The sequence below is a fragment of the Scatophagus argus genome, chromosome 10, assembly GCF_020382885.2.
Source record: "Scatophagus argus isolate fScaArg1 chromosome 10, fScaArg1.pri, whole genome shotgun sequence".
Taxonomy (NCBI): Eukaryota; Metazoa; Chordata; class Actinopteri; family Scatophagidae; genus Scatophagus; species Scatophagus argus.
This window is the reverse complement of record NC_058502.1, coordinates 357,772-380,994: the sequence shown is the minus strand read 5'-3', so window position 1 is coordinate 380,994 and position 23,223 is coordinate 357,772. Positions and strand designations below refer to the sequence as shown.

Below are 23,223 nucleotides of genomic sequence, written 5' to 3'. Positions count from 1 at the left end.
CACTGAATTCGTCTTCTGCATTTGACCCATCCTTAGCTGAACACACACATGCAACACCCGGCAAATTACATGCAGTGAAACACACACACACACACACACAGCATTTTTCCTCATTAATCACTCCACCACTGCCCGTCCGGTGACCCTCCGATCACAAGCCGCTTCTCCAACCTCCAGGCCACGGCTGCCCCCAGGACTATGGGACCCTTTGCTTTGTTTAGTTTCACTTAGCCACGCCCACTGAGGTATATATGTATATATATATATATATATACATATATATATATATATATATATGTATATATATATATACATATATGTATTTGTTCCCCAGCTAACAGTTTCTTCAGAACTGATGAAGCTGCTTGGATTAGCAGTGAAACGTCTTCAAGTCAGTCTTCACAAGTCCAGACGCCTTGCTTTAACTCTTTGAGTATACAAAGTAGGTACTTGATATTTACAAGTCGATCTCCCCTGAGATAGATCATTAGCTTTCCTCTCACCTTTTGCTTTTGCAGAAAGGGCCAGAGCCGCCTCTACTTTCTGAGGCGGCTGAGGTCCTTCAACATCTGCAGGACGATGCTGAGGATGTTCTATGAGTCGGTGGTGTCCAGTGCCATCACATATGCTGCTGTCTGCTGGGGCAGCTGCCTGAGGGTGAGGGACACTAACAGACTCAACAGAATCATTAAGAAGGCCACCATGTTGTGGGAGAGGACTTTCCCTCTCACCCTCTCCACAATGTGCCGATCAGCTACAGGAGCTCGTTCAGCCACAGACTCTGACTCCCATGATGCACCACAGAGCGACACAGGAAATCATTCCTGCCTGTCGCCATCAAACTGTTAAAGTTAAAGTGACATATTTTGTCATTGGAGGGAACTCACTCCAACGAAATTTGTGCTCTGCATTTAACCCACCCAAGTGACGTGCACACACACACACAACAAACCCGGGGCAGTGGGCGACCGCGTGCAGCGCCCGGGGAGCAGTGGGGGTTAGGTACCTTGCTCAAGGGTACCTCAAGGGTACCTCATGGACACCGGGACGGGGAATCGAACCAGCGATCCACCGGTTACGGGTCCGACACCCTAACCGCTGATCCACGACTGCACTGTGACGGACACACTCACTTGTATATACAATGTACATATTGGCTACTTTTACACATGTACATACCTGTATTTTTAAATTTTCTTAAAAAATTTTGAATACAGTTTTTGTAAATACCTGTACTTGAGATTTTAGTTTTTGTTTATCCTATTTTTATACTCTGCACTTTTCTCCTTTCTTGGTCGGGAATACTGCATGTGCAATTGTCTGTAGAAACAAGAATTTCCCTCCAGGGATTAATAAAGGAATTCTGATTCTGATTCTGATTCTGATTATTAACTTCTCGTGGGGAGTTTTATTTTGAAGTCAGAGCGGAAGTTGTCAGTTGTCACAGTAAACAGCCTCGGTAGGATGTGGCGGCACTGCCCTTCGGCCTACCACCTCTGTACGCGGGTTCAGCGTCAACTCAAAGGGCCGTTCCAGGTCCGGACCAACAACTGAGCCGAGTCGAGCCGAGCCGAGCCGAGCCGGGCGAACCGTCCGAGTCCAGCATGAATGAGACGGAGGGGCTCCGGTTCCGGCGGCTGCACAGACCGCAGGTCATCACCGACGAGCTGCCGGAGCACCGTTATAAAGGATCCGGGTAAGAGACGGAACCAGGACTACTTTCTGACCCACATCGCATCCTGGATCGGACACAGAACGGAAAGGTTAACCTGAAGTGACGTAGCCGTTACTCTCACAGCTGCTGCAGCTGCTTGTCTCGGGCTCATTGATTATTCATGAGATACTCTGACGTGTTTCTGCCTGGTTTGTGTTCGTAATGAGCTGATTGACAGCTCAGGTATTGATTGCAGGGGCTCCGCTGCTGTGGACGTCCTGCTGAGACGATTATCGATCAGAAACTGATTAGTTGCTGATTGAAGTCGGAGAGCTGATGATGTTCTGAAGCAGCTTGTGTTTAACTTCCATTAAACCAGTCCGGTGTTCAGTGTAACACGTAACTCCGGACATCCGGCTGGACGCGCCCTGTTTGCCACAACACAAGTCGGTTTCAGCCGTCGTTGTTATAGCAACATCGACCGGTTCCAAGCTGCGCCAGCTGATAAACAACACATTTCACAGCCGCGTGGCCACCGGCAGCACGGGGACGGTGTTGTGTTTAAGACTTACTAAACTGGACACAAAAAGACAAAAGCACTAAAGACATGCAAAACCACAGCTTTTATTTACAGTCAACACTGAATTCTGACTTCAGGTGGCGTCCGATCACTTCCGGCTTCAGAAATTTTACTTAGGAGTACAAATTGAACGCAGCATAATACTCTCTCTCTCTCTCTCTCTCTCTCTCTCTCTCTCTCTCTCTCTCTCTCTCTCTCACACACACACACACACACACACACACACACACACACCTGTGCTGCCCCCTGGCGGCAGTAAGCAGCGCCACCTGCTGCTCAGTGTCCTCTCTGCAGTGAGACGCTCTGTCTGTCTGTGTGTCCCCTCAGCACCTACAGCGGGAAGGTTTTCCAGGTCACTCTGCTCTCTCTGGGCTGCTTCCTGCTTCTTCCTCTCCTGGTTGTCATCCTCATCCTGGAGTCTCCCATCCACCCTGACGTGTTCAGGTGAGTCGACTCGGTCTAAATGTCATTCAGATCAATCATTTAGATTGTTCTCACATGGCGATGACGCGACGCGCTCGTCAGCCTCCGTCAACCTCCGTCAGACTGCAAAACGACACCAAGTTTGAAAGGTTGGCAGAGGAAGTCAGCAGGTGCAACGATTGATCGATTAATAATTTAGTCCATAAAAATGTCTTCCAATGTCTTCTTTTGTCCAGCCAGTCTTCAGAATCATGATCTTCAGAGGATAAAAATGGACTGTTTGTGATAACGGATGCGTCAGTCCCTGATGGTGAAACGGTTTTTAAAGGTCCCCTCTGATTGCTGGTATCTGTGCTGCCCCCTGCTGTTGCTTTGTGTCCCGCAGTCTGAAGGAGCCTCCACTGATGAAAGGCTGCTGGGAGCCCAACCTGAAGCTCCGAGAGGCTCAGAGACTGTTTGAAGACCAGATCATTGGACCAGAGTCCATCAGCAACATCGGAGGTCAGAGCCACCTTTGGTTCACTTCGGTTTGGTTCCTGTCGGGTCTGGTGTGAAGAGGAAACACTCTGAGCTCTGATTCCCGTCTGGCGGTTCAGAGGTCAGAGGCGGAAGTCCTCACACTCCACCTGACCCGATTAAAACTCCAGCAGGAGTTTGGTTTTGTTGAAAGCTGGACGATGGAGAGCACGATGAAGACCTGACAGGGGTTTGTCTCTCTCTGCAGACGTTTTGTACTCAGGAACAGCTGACGGGAAGATCGTGAAGCTGATTGGCCGAAGAATTCACACTGTGGCGAGACTCGGACAGCTGCCATGTGGTGAGAAGAAAAGAAAATTCAGTTCAGCTAAGTTTAACTTTGGGTTTGGTAGAGTGTAGTTTAGGGGTTAGTTTGAGGTTTAGTTGAGTGTTTAGAGACTAACCTTCCAGTGAGAGCACTCAGATCCAACCCTGGACTGAAGGGACTTCCTGTAGACCTTGTCGGTGAAATCCTGAATGATAAATCAGAGAGCACACACACACACACACACACACACACACTGGATGCTTATGTGTATGTATCACACATAAAGTCACCTTTTCCCGCTCACGCTTACTGTGGGGGACGTTTCCTGTGTGGTTTGTCTGTTTGTCTTTGGTTGCATCATTCCGGACTTTTAACGTTCAGTCAGACGTTTCGCAATCGGCGGTTGAAAAACACAGCGTGGCAGTTTAAAGCAGCGACGTTTCTCCTGAAAACATCAGGTTTTATTGTGAAACAGGAAGTGAAGTCTTCACTGATGTCGGAGGTTCAGTTTAAACATAACGTTCAGTCTGACTCACTCAGGTTTCAGCTGAACTTCCTGCGGCGGTTCTTCTGCTGGGACGCGTGAGGCTGCTGTTCGCTGTGATTGTCTCCGTCAGGCTGAAACATTCAGATGTTCAGTAAAGACTCTGATGTGTGTGTCTGATGCCAGGAAACATCTGCAGCTGCGTCCAATCGGCTGCAGTCACCTCGGAGGTTTTCCTCCCGTCAGCACGTCGGTCTCAGCAGTCAGCTGTAACGCCGCTGTTGACCTTTGACCCCGTGATGTCAGAGAGATCAGTGACGTGTTTGTAAAGAAAGTTTCCTGGTGTGGAAAGTGAGGTTTGAATAAAGTTGTTCAGAGCCATCCTGATGTTGATCTCTGGGTGTGTGTCCTGCAGGCTCCAGGGAGGAGGAGTCCAGCTGTGGGAGGCCACTGGGCATCAGAGTCGGACCCAACGGGACTCTGTTTGTAGCTGACGCGTACCTGGGCGTGTTCGAGGTCAACCCCACCACAGGTGAGCTGCTGCTCTGTCCCTCAAGCGGAGGTCGTCTTCTTCTCTATCTGCTCTCCCCCTTCACAGCGTTCGTGTCTTCCCGTGCAGGTGTGGCGACCAGGCTGGTGTCGGGCGGTAAGGTGGTCGCCGGCAGGAAGCTGTCGTTCATCAACGACCTGGCGGTGACCGGGGACGGGAAGAAGGTGTACTTCACTGACTCGAGCAGCAGGTGGCAGCGCAGAGACTACCTGCACCTCATCATGGAGGCCACGGCCGACGGTCGGTACGACGACATCTAAAATATCCAAACTGTCAGGTAGCAGCCAACGGGTTTGAGTTCCAGATGTTTCATTTGTGATCGGATCTCCTCCTTCCTGTTTCCAGTGAGGACGCCTCCCCCATGTTTACCTGTTCACTATATCATTACATGCAGATACAAAAACATTTCTAAACTTGAACTGATCGTGTTTCTAACTTTAAAGAATAAACTGATCATATTTGAATGTTTTACATCTTTTAGACAGACATCATAAGTCTGACTCTGATGCGTTAAGCAGACGCCGGCTCTTCCTGCAGATGTTTCACATTAAAAGCCTTCCTGTGTTTCAGGGTGTTGGAGTATGACACGCAGAGCAGAGAGCTGACGGTGGTCATGGAGAACCTCCGATTTCCAAACGGGATCCAGCTGCTGCCTGACGAGGAGTCGGTGCTGGTGGCGGAGACCACCATGGCCCGGATCCGCAGGTAACACGCCTGACTCACCTGAGCTTCGGCGGGCCGAGCTGCAGTGATCAGGCGGTAAACACTGGCAGGTCATTGCTGTCTAACACCAGAGTGTGTGTTCACACACAGGAAGTGGGTTCGGGTCTGACCAGAGTTCGTGGGTGGTGGACGTGTTGACACCTGTTGGCTCGTCATCGTCAGTCGACCTGATCCACACCGAGTCAAATATTAAAAGTTTTGACTTGTGGTTCGATAAAAGCTGATTATTAGTGACCATAAGAACAAAACATGATTGATTTTATTCTTCGGTTTCTGACTTCCTGTTTGAACACTCGCTCTGATTACTTATGATGAAGGTTACGTAACAACCATCTCTGTGATGGAGGAGGAGGATGTCAGGGATGTTTCCATGGAAACAAGCTGCTGGCCTCCTTTTAACCACATGAAGTGTGGGTGGGTTTATTTTGAGCCTTCCTGCTGTGATCAAGTCTGAGCTCTGAACATGAATGCAGATGTAAAAGTCTTAACAGTGAGTGTTTTAACACCCAGAATCAATCATCCAGAGTGATCACCCCACACTGATTACACAGGATCAGTGTTCTCCTGTTTGTCAGAGATCTTCTGAGCTGTGGTGATGTATCACTCCATCATAACAGCATTAGTCATGTGACACAGGATCAAGTTATTGCTCAGACTGTCACATGATATGAGGAGGTGCTACGAGTGTAAATTAGTCAGTTAAGTTGAGGCATTCAGATGTTTTAAAACTGTCAAAATGCAGCACTGACATAAATTCCTCTCAGTCATACGAGTCCTCCTGTATTCAGAGTCCATGTTGCTGGTCTAAACAAAGGCGGGATGGACACATTCATGGACAACCTGCCCGGGTTTCCTGACAACATCCGCCCGAGCTCCAGCGGGGGTTACTGGGTGGCCATGTCGGCGGTGAGGCCGAACCCTGGCTTCTCCATGCTGGACTTCCTGTCCCAGAGACCCTGGATCAAGAAACTCATCTTCAAAGTAAGACAGATCAGGGGAGCAGGTCCAGGTCTGATTGACTGTTCCGTTTCAGTCTTTCAGGATCCAGTTTTCAGGCTGAAAAATACTACCAAACTGAGAAGGTCAGAATGTGCAGTCTTTTGGTACTAAAGGCCTTTTAAAAGAGACAGACATTATAAATAAAAAAAAATCACACGTTTTCTTTCTTTGTAGCGTGCATTCATTTTGCTACCTTTCTGTCCATCTTCTCTTCCTTCATTCCTTTGTTCCTTCTTCTTCACTCTCCTCACCTTCCTTTCTTTCCTCCCTCTCGTCCAGCTCTTCAGTCAGGAGGTGCTGATGAAGTTCATCCCTCGGTACAGCCTGGTGGCGGAGCTCCACGATGGCGGCATCTGTACTCGGAGCTTCCACGACCCTAACGGCGCGGTGGTGGCCCACATCAGCGAGGTCCACGAGTACGATGGGAGCCTGTACCTGGGCTCCTTCTGCTCACCTTATATCGCCAAACTCGACCTGCATAAGGTCTGAAAACACAAAGAATCAACGGACGTTTGTGACTCCTCTGTGTGAGATTAGTGTGAAACCGTGGCTCAGCATTTGTCATCTCACAGTCATCTCGCGATGCCCCAGGAAGTCCAATGAAAACAGAGTTTTGTCCGTTTCTCGACTCCTGCTTAACACAAAGTGTAAAATTCATGGTCTCCAGAGGATGAATTTGGGTTTGGGGGCGGGGCTTATTTTGTTTTCGCACATGATGAACCACACGCGCTTTAGGGCTTAGGCTTCATTTATCCGTTATGAAAAGGTCAAACAAAACAGCCAGCTAGCTGAAGCTAATGAACTTGCTCACTATAGTTAGCTTGTTCACTGTGGGTCCTCTTCATAGGGCTCGCTCGCTCTGTCACGTTTTTAGTTTTCTTGGTTTTCTCTTCATAGGGAGACACACACAGGGCATTTCTCATTACCTCCAGAGCTAACGTTGTATTGTACGGGTTAGCGTTGCTACAAGCTGCCATTTACACTTTGATATGTTAGTTAGCCTTAGCCAACAGATGTCGAACAAATTTCACTATAAAGAGTAACTTTTGTAATTGTGATTACTGAAAATGTTCATAATATCATGTGTGGTGATGACATTTCCAGCCCTGATAAAAGGGAAATCTGAGTTTACTTTGATGCCTTCGGATGACCTGAGGCGTCCATGTTTGTTTGTTTTTCAGACGTCTGCATTAGTGAGCATCAGAGCAGATAAATCAGTTTTGAGAAGTTCCCAGCTTGTAATTAAAGGTTGAGCAAGCTTATACTGATAATATTTAACATGCTGACCTGCCAAATGTTACCTTCTAAAAAACATTAACAACTGCAGGATGCTAACATGGCTAACAGCCTGCAGAGCTGCTAACGTGGCTCAGATAGTAATCATGAAGGCCCAGTTAGAACGGAAGTCAGGATTTTGAGACAACCTCAAGTCTGCACAGTGAGTGTCTACAAACTGGCTGCCAAAGCTCCATTGCTGCTTGTCCCTTCAAAATAAAATACAGTATTAACTCATACAGGAACTTCAGCTAAGTTCAAAGGAGCTTCATCAGCTGTTTAAGTGCTGTGACTATGTCAGCAAAAGATGCAAATCAGTTGCCTACTGACACGTCATGTTCATGTCATATTGGAGTTCTGTTGTTAGCATTAAAGGTTCAATTCACCCAGAAATGAAAAATGTTAAATAACAACCAAAATTAAACATAAACTGTCAAACTTTTCTTTCTGTTGAAGCATAGCGATGCTGGGACAGAAACAGATTTGATGTTTTCCTTCCTGCTACGTGATGACTGAGTGACTTTTCTGTGTTTGGATGAACCTGATCTGCAGCTTCTCAGCTTCTTTTGAATAAAATCTGAATAATATTAGCAGCCTGGGTGTTTTTCTACATGTTCTCAGCAAACTTGAGCCCAGCTGAGGATTTTATGATACCAGCTAAAGGAAAGTTCCACTTTATTCTATCTCATTTCTCTCAAGTGTTGTTGTAAATAATTCACCATTTTATAAAGTCGATAAATGAGTGCTCCTCCCGTCACCTGATCGCAGTGGTGGAAGAAGTACTCAATAGTCTTTACTCAAGTAAAACTACTCAGTTACAAAAAAAACCCTGTCAGACACGATCTTCTCAGTTTTATGTACTGAAAGTGCTGTTTGTGCAGTTAAATGTCGCTGTGACTGATGCATGAAAACATTTCATCGTAACTCGGTGATCATTTGGTGTTTTAAGGATTTTAACGGTTCTTTAAGGGGTTTTACTCCCTAAAGAACCCTGAAATTAAAAGCAAATTCAGTAATATACAGAAATCTATTAAAGTCCAGCTAAAGTAGTTGAATTATACCACATTAATGCATAATTAATACTTTCCACCTTAGTAACTTTATTGATCAGTACTATATTTAAATTAAACAAATTCAGTCTCATTATGCACTGCTCATAACTTTGTATGTGACTACAAAATAAACGTCACAGGTGTGTGTTCTGGTGTGACGTCAGTTTTGCTTGACAGCTGCTGTACCTCCTCCTGACCAGCAGGTGGCCTCCTCTCAACACAACATTAAAGTTGCTCCTTCACCACACAACACTGAACGCTTCAGGAAATAAACCTGCAGGAACACTTCAGGATCCACAAGCTTGATTTTATTTCTGTGTGAAACGTGACAGATGAGATGAGGTGTGGACCAGCAGGTGAGTCACTATCACAGGTGAGCGCCATCAGGGATGAAGACGTTGAAGGATGAAGGATGAAGGCAGGCGGTGGCTTAAGGGTTTACAGGAAAAGACCAGAGTCTCATTCTTCTTCTCCCAGGGAATCAGCCAGACCTCAAAGTGGCATTGAAATGTCTGCAAAACGCAACAGGAAGTGGACAATTTCAGGTTAAAACTATTTTGTCCACGACATCCAGGACGGATGATTGCAGAAGTCCAGAAAGCTTTGACATCGAGGCCCCGAGATAACGATCTCTGTTCTCTCCAGATAATGAATTAATTAACTTGTGGTCTTGAAGAGTGTCTGAACTGGACAGACTCACCTTTTGCACCTGCTCAGACTCACCTGGCGCAGTCGACCTTTCGGTTGGAAGTCACAGCCGGACAGATTTTTGTTGTTGTCTCGTTTACGGCACACGGTTCTGGAAATGTCAAAATCCACGACGTACCGAATCCCCTTAACAATCTGAAACACACTCACGCAACAGCAGAGTAAGTGAGTACGTTTCCTGTCGCACTGCGAGGGGGAGGGGCTCGGTGAACATTCAGATCATGGCACAAACGTAAGACTTCATTGTGGGGCTTTAAACCTTTTCACCATGAACACCAGACTAACGACACCTTAAAGTACCTTCATGATGTCAGCAGTAAAGGGTAAATTCAGAGCATTTAAGCTAACTGACGGATTCCACAGTGTGGACCTCGACCTCTGACCCCACCTGCCGCTGTGCTGTGTGGATGGCTGAGGGTTTGAAGAGGAAGGCGTCGTTTGATTGGTTGTTGTAGGAGTAGGTGGCGGTAAGGACAACCTGCTGGAGGCTGGGATCGTTCCTGCTGATGTTGCATGGAGAGCCAGGCATCAAGCCGCCACGACGGCTGCCTGCCTCCGATGTCGCCGCTGCAAGAGAAGAAGAAGAGCCATCTTTGATGACCAACACTTAGCTAACGCTAACAGGTGGCAGCTGGTGACTCCAGGCTACCTGAGGCTTCTCTGTTTCCCCTCTGGGACTTGATGTCAGGCATTACTCATCTTCATTAGCATCATCAAAACCAGATCATCGAGTTTAAACAACCGAGCAGCTTGAGGGCACTGCAGACTACATGCTGTTTGTGTGAGCAGGATCCAACAATGAGAAATCGACTTTCTTTAATCTCCTCATCTGTGACTCCTCAGCCTCCCTGCAGGTGTGTCTGAAGAAATGCCTCACAACACATCTCATAGACGGATTCAGTTTGTTTCAGGCAGCCGTCTCGTTGAGAGTCGTGCTGCCAGACTGATCTGTTTCCCCATACGTGAGTGTCTTTGAACGCACCAGCAGGAAGACTGATGAGGCAACAGGCTGTCAGAGTGAAACACAAGCGACACTTTGGATTAATGAAGCTTCGGGTTTCCTCCTCACAGCGTCCTCAGTCCTGTTGCTGTTTTTCCCGTAAACCACTGAATGCACCAGCACAACGCAGCCTGTCTAACCTGCTGCAGGCAGACTGCATCGTTTGAGTTCAGTTTGACACATCAAAACTCAGACAGAAAAGAAGGAAGTCGGTGGACAAGTTGACGGTCTGAGTCTGAATTAAACACAGAATACACTTTCAGTCACCTGCAAACCTTTACAGCATTAAAACACTTTAACTAAGAACCAACCGGTGAAGGAAACAGGAAGTGTAGAAGTTTGTTACCCAGAGCAGCGAGCAGAGAGACGAGCAGCAGCACCTTCGGTCCCATCATGCACTCTGTTTGTGTCTCTGTGAGGACTCGTCTGAGTTTCCTGTGAGGCGGCGACACTCTGACCACAGATCAGCTCATGTTTGTTTCTGCACACTGAGAACTGTCCGGCTCACTCCTGCAGGTGGTGTGACATGTGATGTCACTTCCTGTCAGTAAAAACACTTCCTGTACCTGCTCTGCCAAAAGTGCAGGCTGTCCCTGTCTGGTCATTCTGAGCCACAGTCGCGTGTGTGTGTGTGTGTGTGATGCACTCATCATGTGTAGACTGTTTGAGCTGCTGTTTGTTTTATCTGTCATGTCATGTTTTACTCTTCCTGTGCTTTTAAATCTCACACATACCTTGAGATTTATCAGAAGTAAACTTTCATTTTTCAAAATTACTTTCCTCATTTCTTTATTTACTTCATGTGCCTTTGAATTATTTAAATTTTAAGTGTTTGTTTTCTGTTTCTTTGGAGGTGTATGGCCACACAGGGATGCGACCACACGTGTCAAGTTACCGTGACAACGCCACAGTGGGTTTGTGACCTTTTATGCTTTTTAGTCCAGGTTCATCACAAAAGAATCAGTTGATTTGATTTTGTCCAAACAGAATCAAACACAAAAGGAACATGAACGTCCCTGCAGCCCTCTGACCTCATGTGCTCTGCTCCAGTTCAAGTCCTGACTCATGTAGTGGACCCAGTATGGCAGGCTGACTTCAGACAGGCTTTCTGAACCAGGACGAGGATGGAGACATCAGTCACAGCTCAGATTCATTTAGTTTGGGGGTTTGGATGGGCCAAAATCAGACTTCCTGACCCTCCTGGACTGTGAGCTGAAGCCAAAATCACCACAAACAAACACTTAATACATTTAATATCTGAGAGTGAGCACTTAAAGTCCAGAGGTTGTTTGAAAAGGAAGAAAAACAACCAATCACAGATCAGCTCTTTTTGTTTTGCAGCTGGGCAGGGTGTGTGTGTGTATTGTCTCAGTTTTGTGTTTTTTCCTGTTTTAATGAAGGCTAGGCTAGGCTAACAGTTTCCGTCTGCCTCCAGGCTTCATGCTTGGCTAAACACCTGCTGAACAGAGATGACACTGATATCACCTGCAGGGTTTAACAGCGAGTCAGCACATGACAAACCACATTGTCAGTTACATTCGTGGAACAATCAGGCCTTCAGAATAAAAGCATTGAGGATTAGATATATTTGATGAATGGAAGCAGATTAATAATAATTTAATTAATAATTAAAAATACTGAAACACATGACCTCTTGTCCTCAATCAGACAGTCAGCCACTGACCACATTTATGTGCAGTCAAACAGCAGCCAATCTACAATACCTAACTTCCTGTTGTTTTACACCAGGTGACCTCTGAGGAAAATGTCCTAATGTTCCTGTAAGTGTGAGTCTGATGAAAAGAAAGCTCCACTGATAGACACCAGGTGTGAACACATTCAGTCAGCGAACAGGTGTGTGTGAGCTGAACTTCATGGCTGTGAGCTGCAGCCCTTTAGTTCGGTGTTGTTAAGCTGCCAAGCAGGAGATAAAGACAAGCTCTCATTTCCCAAACAGATCTCAGCACAGATCTACTGAAAGCTTTTCTCTTCCTGTTTTCAGTCAAACTGTGACTTTACTCTTGCAGTGTCCAGACCGACCAATCACACCTGATTCTGATTTATTTGCTGCTGTTAGCTCCTGTTAGCAGTGTAGCCACGATTTCCCTCTGATTTTTATGTGGATTTACTTTTTCTGATGGACACCAGAGATGATGACGTCCTCAGGAAGTGACATCACACCAAATGACATCAACATGTGGTAGGATCCTTCTTCTTCTTCTTATCTTTGCCTCCCCTTCACGTTTAATCTAACTGGATGTTAATGCACTTGGTAAACAACATCTATTGACATCTACATCTACATCTGATTGGCTGCGCAGACAGACATGAAGCCTCGTCTCCTGCCTGTCAGCTTAGCATCAGGCTGGTTTGGGAGCATTTAGAAAAGCTTCCTGTCCCTGGATCAAACATCACTTGACCACCTCACCTGCTGTCAGCATTCGCTTGGCTGCTTTCATCCCCGATGGAGTCTGTTGAAAATGTTCTCAGAGATTGAGGCTGACGGACTGATTCGATGTTGATTTACATAGAAAACCAACATCCATCCTTTAAACCGACGTGGATCAGAGAAGCACACGTGTGTTTATAGTAACATCATGGTTCTGTGGAAGCCAACAGGAAGCGGGATGAGCAGGTATTTTCTGAGGCCGGTCTGACTGTGACACACTTTATTAATCACAAACCTGCACAGAAACACAGAAAGTGGAGCAGAGAAACATAAAATCCACACAGAAATCAAGTTCAACCGTTTCTCTTTTATCAGTGACAGAAAAGTCAAAAACAAACTGGGACCTGGGACCAGTCAGCCCAGCATCGGCGACCCAGCGGTTCACTTCCAGGGTGATTTTTGTCATTACAAAATGTCCTTCACCACATTCCCTTTCTGATTTCTGTACGTGATTTTCCACCTTTGTCACGTTGGTGTTCTTGTGTTTATCTATTCATGTACATCAGTGTGAAGAGTTTCTGTTTTCTGATATTTACTGTTTTTACTGTGAAAATGTGTTTAAGTCTGACATATTTAAATCCCTCTCTTCATGATGTCTGCTGAAAATAATTCTCTTTGAATTTGTTTTTGTCCGATTCAAATCACATAATTAACAAAATGGTGGGAAATGATAATGAGAAAACCTCACACTGGAAACGTCCCCTAAATCAAAATGCTGGAGCTCCTTTGTTTCCAGTGTCCCGTCTTGTTAAAAATCCCCACAATTCCTCACAGCGACCCTGTGATTTCATTGGTTTAAAGGTTTCAGGTACAAGTCCTGTGAAACTCCAGAATCACCTGGAGACAAGCAATGTTGCCATCCAAAAACATGAACATCTCGGCATGTTTTGGTTGAACTGCGGCCACCACAGTTTGCAAACAGGAAGTCTTCCTCCTGCTCATGTGGCGGTCTGCCGAGAAAACGCTCACCTGAGAGCTGGACTCCAGGTGAAGATGAACATCTCAAACGCATTCCCAGTGTCTGCTGGGTAACTTCCCAATGAGGCTACCAGTGGTGGTTCTTGGAGAGGTAGGCGATGAGCGCTACGGCCACACCCACATAGATACCTGTCCCGATGGTGATTGACAGCACCGCCAGGAAGAGAGCCCGTCTGGAACTGGAGCTGGCCAGGTGGAAGTCTCCTTTAGACACCGCCTTATTGGTCTGAGAGACAGGAGGAGAAACATCAAGTAGAAATCAAGATGCAGAAAACAGCTTGCAGCTAACATCTGCATGAGGCTGAACTTATGATGCATTCAGGGAACATCAGCGGAATGGGAAAAAACAGGAAAGCTTTCTACGATTTCATGATTCACTCCTACTGCAGGCTAAATACGCTGAATTTAGAAGATTCTCCATGTCTTGTAAAACATGCAACCGTGAGGACACAAACGTCCTTTCTGAACGTCTCGTGGTGTAAAAATGTTTTCTGAGGCGTCACCGGCTGAAGCTTCGCTGTCGTCGCTGCCAGAAACTCCCACCTGGAGGCTGACGTGATAAATTAACTGTTTCACTTTGGTCAGGTGTGATGAGCTGTCAGTCCTTCGTGATCTCACGCTTATTGACCTGTCTGTTGTCATGGCGACCGCAGCTGGATCTTCCTCTGGTTCGGGTGGACATCAGTCAGAAACCAGAAGCCGACCGAGAGCTGGAGTCATTTTAGGTCTGGATGTGTTCGTCAGTGCAAAAGTGCATCCTGTGAGGGTTCCTCGCATATTTGCAGTCACATGATCAGCAGCCAATCATATGATTGTATGACAGAGCAGCGCTATTGCACAACCAAAGAACTAACAGGATCATTATTGTTATCAGTCTGAACTCCACAGCACAGAAGCTTCATGAGGTTAAAGAGACGCAGCAGCAGCAGCAGCAGCAGCAGCAGCAGCAGCAGAAATGAGATTATAAAACAGAGGAAGAGCATCAGTCACTCTGCTCTTAAATCAGTTTGTAATAAAGTTGATGTGATCAGGAGGCAAAACATCCTGTTCAGCTTCAGACCTCCGGCTGCTGCCAGGACCTGACGTTACTGATGCGTTTCTCTGCTGCTTGATGGAAACATGAAAGTAGTTCCTACGTGTAGTAACCTGGTCGTGAAAGGAGACTTTGCTGTTGAGATTTTCTAAAGTGGTTCGTGACTTTATGAGCACCACAGTGAAGCATTGAGCTCCACACCAGATGCCTCCACAGCCGACATCTGTGATCTGTTTTGGGGTGAACTGTCCCTTTAGGTGCAGCCAACATGTTTTCTACTTTGACTGCAGCCCAGTGATCATCACCTCCGCACTCGTTATGTTTAGCTCATCTGTGATTGGTTGGTGTGCTAGCATGAACACTAGCAGGAAGTGAGCGATGGCTGACAGTAAATAAAACTCTCTCAGGTGAGTGTGAGTCTCTTAACGAAGTCAATTAACCACGTAATCAGGATTAACGAGCTCATTGGCAGGAAATGGCCGTCGTTATCACCGCTTCACTTCCAGTAAGATTTAATTACACTTTCAGACCAATCAGATGTCACCCTGCTGACGTCAGCCAACCACAGAGCCAGCAGGGCGGGGCCTCCTGTGATTGGTCCAGTCAAGGACAATGAGGTGCTTCACCACTTCCTGCTGAACAAAGAACAACGTCCTTGTAGGCCTGAGCAGAGTGTGTGGAGCCAGAGAGTTAAGTAAAGAGCTTCAGAGTGTGTGTGTGTGTGTGTGTGTGTGTGTGTGTGTGTGTGTGCGCGCGCAGGGGCCACACTATAAAACACCCAATCAGATTATCCACACCAGCTTAACAAAAACAGATTGTTTCAGTCTGCCGCTGACACAGTTCGCTGTCAGGAGCTGTAAAACATTCTGACAGTAAAGTATCTGAACCTTTACTGTCAGTATCTTTATTTTACCTCACAGCAGTTCCTCTGACAGGAGCAGTACTGCGTGTACGTGTTTTTACTACAGCTGCAGTACCATCAGACAAACTTGTCCCAGTTTCAGTGTATTCAGCAGCACATTGAGCTGCTGCAGCGTGTCGGTCCTCATTCTGACGTGAGTCTGTTTTCTGTGAACCGGACTGAACCTTCATCCGATTGGCTGACACACACTGAACCCTGAGCCTGAGGTTGACCTGAATGTGATCACACTGACCTCTGACCTCTGAGGAGGCAGGAAGGGAAGAGATGGTCACCACGTTTTCCTCTTTGTGGTGAACTATTCCTTTAACATGACTCACCCTCCTCCTCCTCCTCCTCCTCCTCCTCCTCCTCCTGCTGCTGCTGCAGAGTTTTCTGTTGTTCACTGATGAATTTCAGTGTGGGAAGTGTTGCCACTGGCAACCAGCCCTGTTCCAATTCAAACTGTAGGTGTGGAGTTGCCATGGAAACCAGAAGAACACTCACTGAGCCTTCACACACAATACAAAACTTCATTTAAGATTTTAAAGATTTTGCAGACTTCATGCAATCCAAACAGCACAAAAACTCGGGACATGAGTCCTTAAAGTGAGACGAGCTTTCTCAGAACTGGTGTCCTCACCGATAATTAAACAGTCAACTGTTTTTGGACTGTGTTTACTCAGGGAATTTAAAGTTCAACAAGAATGAAAGAGAAGTGGAGCCTACGATCGAGTATCTGTAACTGATCAGTCGATTGTCTCAACAAAAGTGTTTAAAATCAGCGCTAACTCAGGATTCAACTTTTTTAACCTGACTGAATTGAGGATTTTAATGATTCTCCAAATCCACAAGTTGAGCTGACTTTCAATTTTAAGGTCAACATTTGAATCATTTTTTCTGTTGGCCGATCACGTCAGGATGTGTAAAGATCAGGAAACAGACAAAGAGACAGACGAGCAGCACAGAGAGACAGACAGACAGCCGTCCTCGTCCAGCTGACTGCAGATCAGTTATATAAGGTGTGTTGTGTCAGTGTGTGTAGGAGCAGCTGAAGCAGGAAGAGAAGAAGAAGAAAGAGTCCCTCACTCACAGTCTTACTACTGCCGATGTGGTACTGGTACTACTAACAGCAATCTACTCAAATACTGCTAGTATTACTGATAGTGCCGCAGCTGGTGTGAGTATCACTCTCAGTACTCCACTGATAGTACTCCTGGTAATACTGCTAGTATTACTGCTGTCTGCCAGGTCAGCTCAGGTGAGGTGGTGCCTGTCCCTCAGGACGCTGAGTGGGCGTATCCTCACCTCATGCGACAGGTAGAAGGCGGCGATGCCGAGTGGCCAGAAGCAGCAGAGCATCGAGAAGACAGTGAGGCCCAGGTGATCTCTGGGAGGCATCAGCAGGAAGGTGTCCTCACTCTCTGATTCGCTGGAGTAATCACTCTGGTAACACACACACACACACACACACAAACAGAGGTGAGTCAACCATTTCCATGTCCCCGTGTGTTTAGTTCCTGGATTTGTACACACATACAGAATGTACATGCAGTACGTATGCAGTACATTTACTACACATTTATAGAAACCCTGACTAATGTACACATGAGCTTCATCCTCATCTTCATCTCTATCTTCTCCTCTGCATGTTTTGTGCTGAGGAGTCCAACACGTTTTAAGGCTCAACAACAGAAGTGATCGACTGATGATCGATCACTTCAGGAGGGTCTGCAGTCCGACCGAAGGCTCACGGTCGGGTCCGCCGAACTTGTCCGTGTGCGGCACTGAGCTCTTATTCTGAAAGTATTCAGCCTGGTGATACTTCCTGCACACTTCACCTGAGCCGCGATGAGTCGGGGCAGCTGGGGCCCCGCGTTAATCCTCTCTGTGGTGTTAGAGCCACAGAGTAGATTAAAGCTGGACTTTACAGACGCCAAATCACAGCATTTCCAGCTAATCGTCTCTAAAGCGATTGGCTGTTAGGAGGCCAAATGTGCCGTCCAGAGAGCCGCAGATCACTAATCCCATTCCACTGGAAAGTCCCGGACCCACAGCTGGAGAGACGGAGGGGTGGGGGGGCGGAGGGGCAGAGGGGTGGAGGAGTGTAAGAGTGAGAGGAGGGGCGGAGGGGTGGAGGGGCGGAGGGGCAGAGGGGTGGAGGGGCAGAGGGGTGGAGGACTGTAAGAGTGGGAGGAGGGGTGGAGGAGTGGAGGGGTGGAGGGGAAGGAGGGTGGAGGGGTGGGTGGAGGAGTGGAGGGGTGGAGGGGCGGAGGGGCAGAGGGGTGGAGGAGTGTAAGAGTGAGAGGAGGGGTGGAGGAGTGTAAGAGTGGGAGGAGGGGTGGAGGAGTGGAGGGGTGGAGGGGAAGGAGGGTGGAGGGGTGGGTGGAGGAGTGGAGGGGTGGAGGGGCGGAGGGGCAGAGGGGTGGAGGAGTGTAAGAGTGAGAGGAGGGGCGGAGGGGTGGAGGGGCGGAGGGGAAGGGGGGTGGAGGGGTGGGTGGAGGAGTGGAGGGGTGGAGGGGCAGAGGGGTGGAGGGGCAGAGGGGTGGAGGACTGTAAGAGTGGGAGGAGGGGTGGAGGAGTGGAGGAGTGGAGGGGTGGAGGGGCGGAGGGGCAGAGGGGTGGAGGGGCAGAGGAGTGGAGGGGCGGAGGAGTGTAAGAGTGAGAGGAGGGGTGGAGGAGTCGATCGATCGAGCAGATGAACGCAGTCAAAACCAACAGTAAAGTCCTGCTGTTACATCAATGCAGGAGTCTCAATCAGCTGATCTGAGGTCAGATAGAACAGGACAACAGTTTACTGCACTCAGTACTTCAAGTACTTTTTCATGACAATACTGACACACTTTTACTGAAGTACCATTTTGTACAGTGCAGTATTGGTACTTTCACTGCAGTAAAGGATGTGAATACTCCTCATCTGTCTGTCACCACAGTCTTCATTTGGTCTCCTGTCTCAGGTCTCTGTCTCCGTCCTGCCTCTCCTGTCTCTCCAGGAGGACGGAAGACACTGCAGGAGGGCTGAGTGATGAAGCAAAGATAATGAAGGGTGGAGGACACAGTCACAGTCCTTCAGTTCACCTAGAGGGCGCTCACGAGGTCGTCCTCAGTGAACCAGAGTGAATGGAGCCAAGTGGCTAAAATAATTATTCACAGCCACTTCTACACAAAAACATGCAACTTTTATTTTAGTTTTTGCTAATAAAGCAGACGGTTTTGCCCATAAAGCGTTAGCATTCTGCTAATGAATGCTGATTGGTCGGTTAAAGATTTACGACTAGCGGCGTTACGTTACAGTAGGCTAACTTCAGCTATCATTACGTGAACATGACCACAACAATACGCTTTTAGTTTTGTGTATTATAGTCCTCGTGTGTTTTCCCAACGAGAGCTACAGCAGACGTTAGCAGTCTGGTTCAAACAAAACACAAACCAAGATGGTGAATGCAGTAAACTGCTGCGTATGCTGCAAATACTTAAATAATAGAAACAGACAACAGAAAGATATTTCATCACAAACAAACCACCGAGTTTTAATCTCACAGAACTTCATCTTTTGTCTCTGCCGCTCACCAGAAACAGAAAGAAAATTAGCAGGAAACAAATCTTTTGCACCATAAAGGTTACATTTTGGGGCTTCAGCTTCATAAGCCCCCATTCATTCTGGGCCATCTCATGAGCGCCCCCTACAGAACCAGAAGTGTAAGAGAGGAGGACTTCCCAGGTAGGTATTGGGAGGAAGAAGTAGGTGGTTTTCCTGTTCACTTCAGTGCAGTCCAAGTTTGATCACAGCGGCCTCGAGTGGACCTTTGAGGAACTGCAGTTCAGTACACCTAACACTTAACATGTCTTTGCACCTGCAGGAGGTGCTGGTGTATGTGAAACTGTTTGGTTTGACCTCTTGTTCGCAGTGTGTTGGACTGATTAGTTGATCAATATCAGCTGATGCGCTGATCACATTAAAACAGTCAATCAAAATAAAATGCTCACCTCAAGCTCCTGGAACTCGTCGTCGTCGTCGATGTCGTATGACAGCGTATGAATCTTTGCTTCCTCCCCACCAAAGTCCAGAAACTTTCCGTCAGCAAACAGCAGCGCCTCCTTCACGGAGGAGGATGCAGCGGCAGCTGAGGAGGAGGAGGCGTCTGGGCCGTGCCCCTCGATGAACGTGGTCTCACAGCAGTCGGCTCCCCCGGCCTCCCCCCACGCCCGCAGGACGCTATCTCGGCACAGCAGGAGGCCGGGGGGCGGCCTGAGGCGGGGGTCCGACGCCGGCTGCTGAGGGAGCAGAGCACGCGGGTTCAGGAGCTGAGGAGGACCTCCTCCTCTGCTGCTCCTCTCCTGCCGGGGAGGGCAGTTCACCACCGCGTGACCCTGATACTGAGGAGCTGAGTACACCAGCAGGAGCGCCTCCCGAGGCTCCGCCCCCAGCCGACGAGTGTTGATGAGGCCGTTGTGTCTGCAGGTGTCGCCTCCTCCTCCTCCTCCTCTTGGCGAGGCTTTTTGTGCCTCTTCTCCTCCGTCCATGTCTCCCCAGAGGTCCGGCGTCGCTCCTCCTCTCAGAGGGGTCTGAGGTCAGAGGTCGCAGGCTGAGCTCCTCCTGAGCAGAAAAAGACAACAGTGAAGCACAGAGGAGGAGGAGGAGGAGGAGGAGGAGGAGGTCTGTGAGGAGGAGGTCTGTGAGTAGCTCCTTCTCCTCCTGAGCAGAAACATACAACAGTGAAGCACAGACGAGGAGGAGGAGGAGGAGGAGGAGGAGGAGGAGGAGGTCTGTGAGGAGGAGGTCTGTGAGGAGCTCCTTCTCCTCCTCCTCCTGAGCAGAAACAGACAACAGTGAAGCACAGAGGAGGAGGAGGAGGAGGAGGAGGAGGTCTGTGAGGAGGAGGTCTGTGAGGAGCTCCTTCTCCTCCTCCTCCTGAGCAGAAACAGACAACAGTGAAGCACAGAGGAGGAGGAGGAGGAGGAGGAGGAGCAGGTCTGTGAGGAGGAGGAGCAGGTCTGTGAGGAGGAGGTCTGTGAGGAGCTCCTTCTCCTCCTCCTCCTGAGCAGAAACAGACAACAGTGAAGCACAGAGGAGGAGGAGCAGGTCTGTGAGGAGGAGGAGCAGGTCTGTGAGGAGGAGGTCTGTGAGGAGCTCCTTCTCCTCCTTCTCCTCCTCCTCCTCCTCCTCCTCCTCCTCCTCATCATCATCATCAACACCACAGAACCTCAGAGATGTTGAGATCCTTCAGTCTGAAAGTAAAAATGATTTAGATAAACCAATCAGACAGCTACGACCAGCCAGGTGACCAATCAGGTGACACCTCGCAAAGCAACCATCAGATTTAATATTCAGCTTATGTATTTGCACAGGAGATACTCAGATCTTGTAATGAAGTAAAAGTACAGAAGTATTAACACTACAACGTAAGTAAAAGTACTCACCATGCAGACTGACTGACTGCTGCCGTCAGTCTGTTATTGATTGTTACACAACATGTTCCTCTGGACTGGAGCACATGTACTCCGTTGCTTTGGGTGATACTGATGTCGTGTATTGATCACGTTTCGGATGAATGACACTTTGATGGAATCTTTTCATATTGATTATTGATTTGTGTTGAATGTGTGAACGACCTTCAATTCGTCATCGTCTAAACAAAATCACAAACCTGAATACCGACACTGTCACCCTGACGTCACTCCGGTGATGATAAACACGTCGTGTGATCACGAGAGGACAGCACACACACACACACACACACACACACAAACACTCACCTCGCAAGGTGAGACACGAGACCCCGCGTGCGGCCATCCGGGCTCCTCACCGAGTCCTCCTGCGTCCTCCAGACGCGCTCAGAGCCCACAGAGTCCCGCTGTGAAGGAGCCGAGAGGGGAGAGGCAGGCTCAGGTGTCCGTGTGCTCGGAGGAAGACTCTCCTGCAGAGCAGAGATGAAGAGGAGGAGGAGGAGGAGGAGGAGGAGGTGTGCGCTGAATACAGAGAAGGTGTGTGTGACAGAGAGAGAGAGGGATTTCGTCCCCGTGGTCCTAAAACCCCTCAGCTCCACAATCAGTCACAAACGAAGCAAACATGAAAACCTTCATCAGTTTAACGTCACAGCAAAGTGATCGATATCAGCTCTGATCAATCTGATCAATCACCCTCATGTCGTATTGACTGACCGGCTGCAGACGTTTCATTTTCCATTCACACTAAAGTAAGGAAGTACATTTTCTACTGTATAACACTGTACTTCAGTACAAATATGAGATACACGTATTTTACTCGAGTGTTTCTACTTCTGCTTCCAACAGCTTCAATTACTTTCCAAGTGGAGATTCTTACAGTTTGCCCCCTCCTGTTCAAATGAGGTTACTGCAGGTCATCACAATTCACAGTCGACAAGAGAAGAAAAGGGAAAGCGAAATGCACAATAATTCAGTCTACATATAAAAATAAAGTATTAATTGCGCATTAAAACTCCACAAAGTCAGCGCAGACTTCAGCAGAAAGTGAAGTTTGGTTCAGTCTGTGCTGCTTTCAGCCTGTCGCACCTCGTGTTCGCCACCAGGGGGCACTAAAGTCTAAAATCAAGTCACACATGTAGCGTGAAACGTGCATTTAGTTAAAACAGATGAAATAATGATTTTAAAGCTCAGTTTGTTGAGTCAGACTCACTACAGAAGAAATGTTCTGTTTGCTGTTTCTTTTTCAAATAAACTTTATTTGTGAATGCAGGGCGTCCACATTAAAGTTCAGTAACACGCAGTATAAACACCAACATGAAGCCAACGAGACCGCGCAGGACATGTCGGCAGCCGTTAACCACCACGATACACGGAGCTTTTGTTGTCATTAAAGTGACACTGTGACGGTGTGGATAATGAAGTGATGTGTGAGTGTGTGTGTGAGTGTGTGTGTGTGAGTGTGTGTGTGTGTGTGAGTGTGTTTGTGTGTGTGTGTGTGTGAGAGTGTGTGAGTGTGTGTGTGTGTGTGTGAGTGTGTGAGTGTGTGTGAGTGTGTGAGTGTGTGTGTGTGTGTGTGTGTGTGTGTGTGTGAGTGTGTGTGTGTGTGTGTGTGTGTGTGTGTGTGTGTGTGAGTGTGAGTGTGTGTGTGTGTGTGTGTGTGTGTGTGAGTGTGTGTGTGTGAGTGTGTGTGTGTGTGTGTGTGAGTGTGAGTGTGTGTGTGTGTGTGTGCGTGTGAGTGTGTGTGTGTGTGTGCGCTCCAGCGAATGAGGGATGTGTGGTGTCACCTACAACGCTGTTGGTTTCGTGGACGCACCGGGTGGTGGAAATGTCTGTCCTGGAGAGGAGAGAGACTGCGGTGATCCTCTCAGCTGTCCTCACTACCTGCTGGGCAGTTGCAGTCCTGGACGGTGATGCAGCTGCTCAGTCCCCCTGCAGAAGGGGGTCAGGATGGGGGCGGGAAGATGAGCTTTTCTCAACCTTCTCGGGAAGTTGAGATGCTGTTGGGCTCTCCTAGTGACGGAGCCGGTGCTGAGGGACCAGTGGACGTTCTCCACCAGGTGAGCACCAAGGAACTTTGCTCTGTGGCGCCCCCCAGAGGGAGCAGGTTGTGTGAAGGCTGTGATGGGTCTGCAGAGGTGGAGAAAGTACTCAGATGTTACACTTAAGCTGAAGCAGCAAAAGCACA

At 47.9% G+C, this 23,223-nt stretch overlaps 3 protein-coding genes across 5 annotated transcripts; 1 reads left to right on the top strand and 2 right to left on the bottom strand.

Moving 5' to 3' along the window:
- The first annotated feature begins 1,412 nt into the window (after positions 1–1,412).
- LOC124065572 (adipocyte plasma membrane associated protein) lies at positions 1,413–8,062 on the top strand. Its single transcript, XM_046401045.1, has 9 exons — positions 1,413–1,696; positions 2,562–2,678; positions 3,043–3,158; positions 3,382–3,474; positions 4,341–4,457; positions 4,545–4,719; positions 5,046–5,180; positions 5,987–6,179; positions 6,477–8,062. Exons 1-9 carry the CDS (start codon positions 1,605–1,607, stop codon positions 6,684–6,686), a joined length of 1,248 nt encoding a protein of 415 aa, XP_046257001.1. The 5' UTR covers positions 1,413–1,604; the 3' UTR covers positions 6,687–8,062.
- A 755-nt stretch (positions 8,063–8,817) lies between these two features.
- Positions 8,818–10,780, bottom strand: LOC124065574 (cystatin-F). Of its 2 annotated transcripts, none has more exons than XM_046401049.1 (4): positions 10,579–10,780; positions 9,621–9,799; positions 9,248–9,367; positions 8,818–9,036 (listed from the first exon to the last, which is right to left on the bottom strand). In XM_046401049.1, exons 1-4 carry the CDS (start codon positions 10,625–10,627, stop codon positions 8,908–8,910), a joined length of 477 nt encoding a protein of 158 aa, XP_046257005.1. In that variant the 5' UTR covers positions 10,628–10,780; the 3' UTR covers positions 8,818–8,907. The 2 variants fall into 2 exon arrangements, with proteins under 2 accessions (XP_046257005.1, XP_046257006.1); XM_046401050.1 differs by having other exon boundaries at positions 10,544–10,692.
- A 2,106-nt stretch (positions 10,781–12,886) lies between these two features.
- LOC124065573 (synapse differentiation-inducing gene protein 1) lies at positions 12,887–21,992 on the bottom strand. 2 transcript variants are annotated; one of them, XM_046401048.1, is made up of 5 exons: positions 21,916–21,992; positions 21,348–21,508; positions 19,578–20,187; positions 16,899–17,036; positions 12,887–13,885 (listed from the first exon to the last, which is right to left on the bottom strand). In XM_046401048.1, exons 3-5 carry the CDS (start codon positions 20,112–20,114, stop codon positions 13,727–13,729), a joined length of 834 nt encoding a protein of 277 aa, XP_046257004.1. In that variant the 5' UTR covers positions 20,115–20,187; positions 21,348–21,508; positions 21,916–21,992; the 3' UTR covers positions 12,887–13,726. The 2 variants fall into 2 exon arrangements, with proteins under 2 accessions (XP_046257004.1, XP_046257002.1); XM_046401046.1 differs by lacking the exon at positions 21,916–21,992 and having other exon boundaries at positions 21,348–21,574.
- Positions 21,993–23,223: the final 1,231 nt, after the last annotated feature.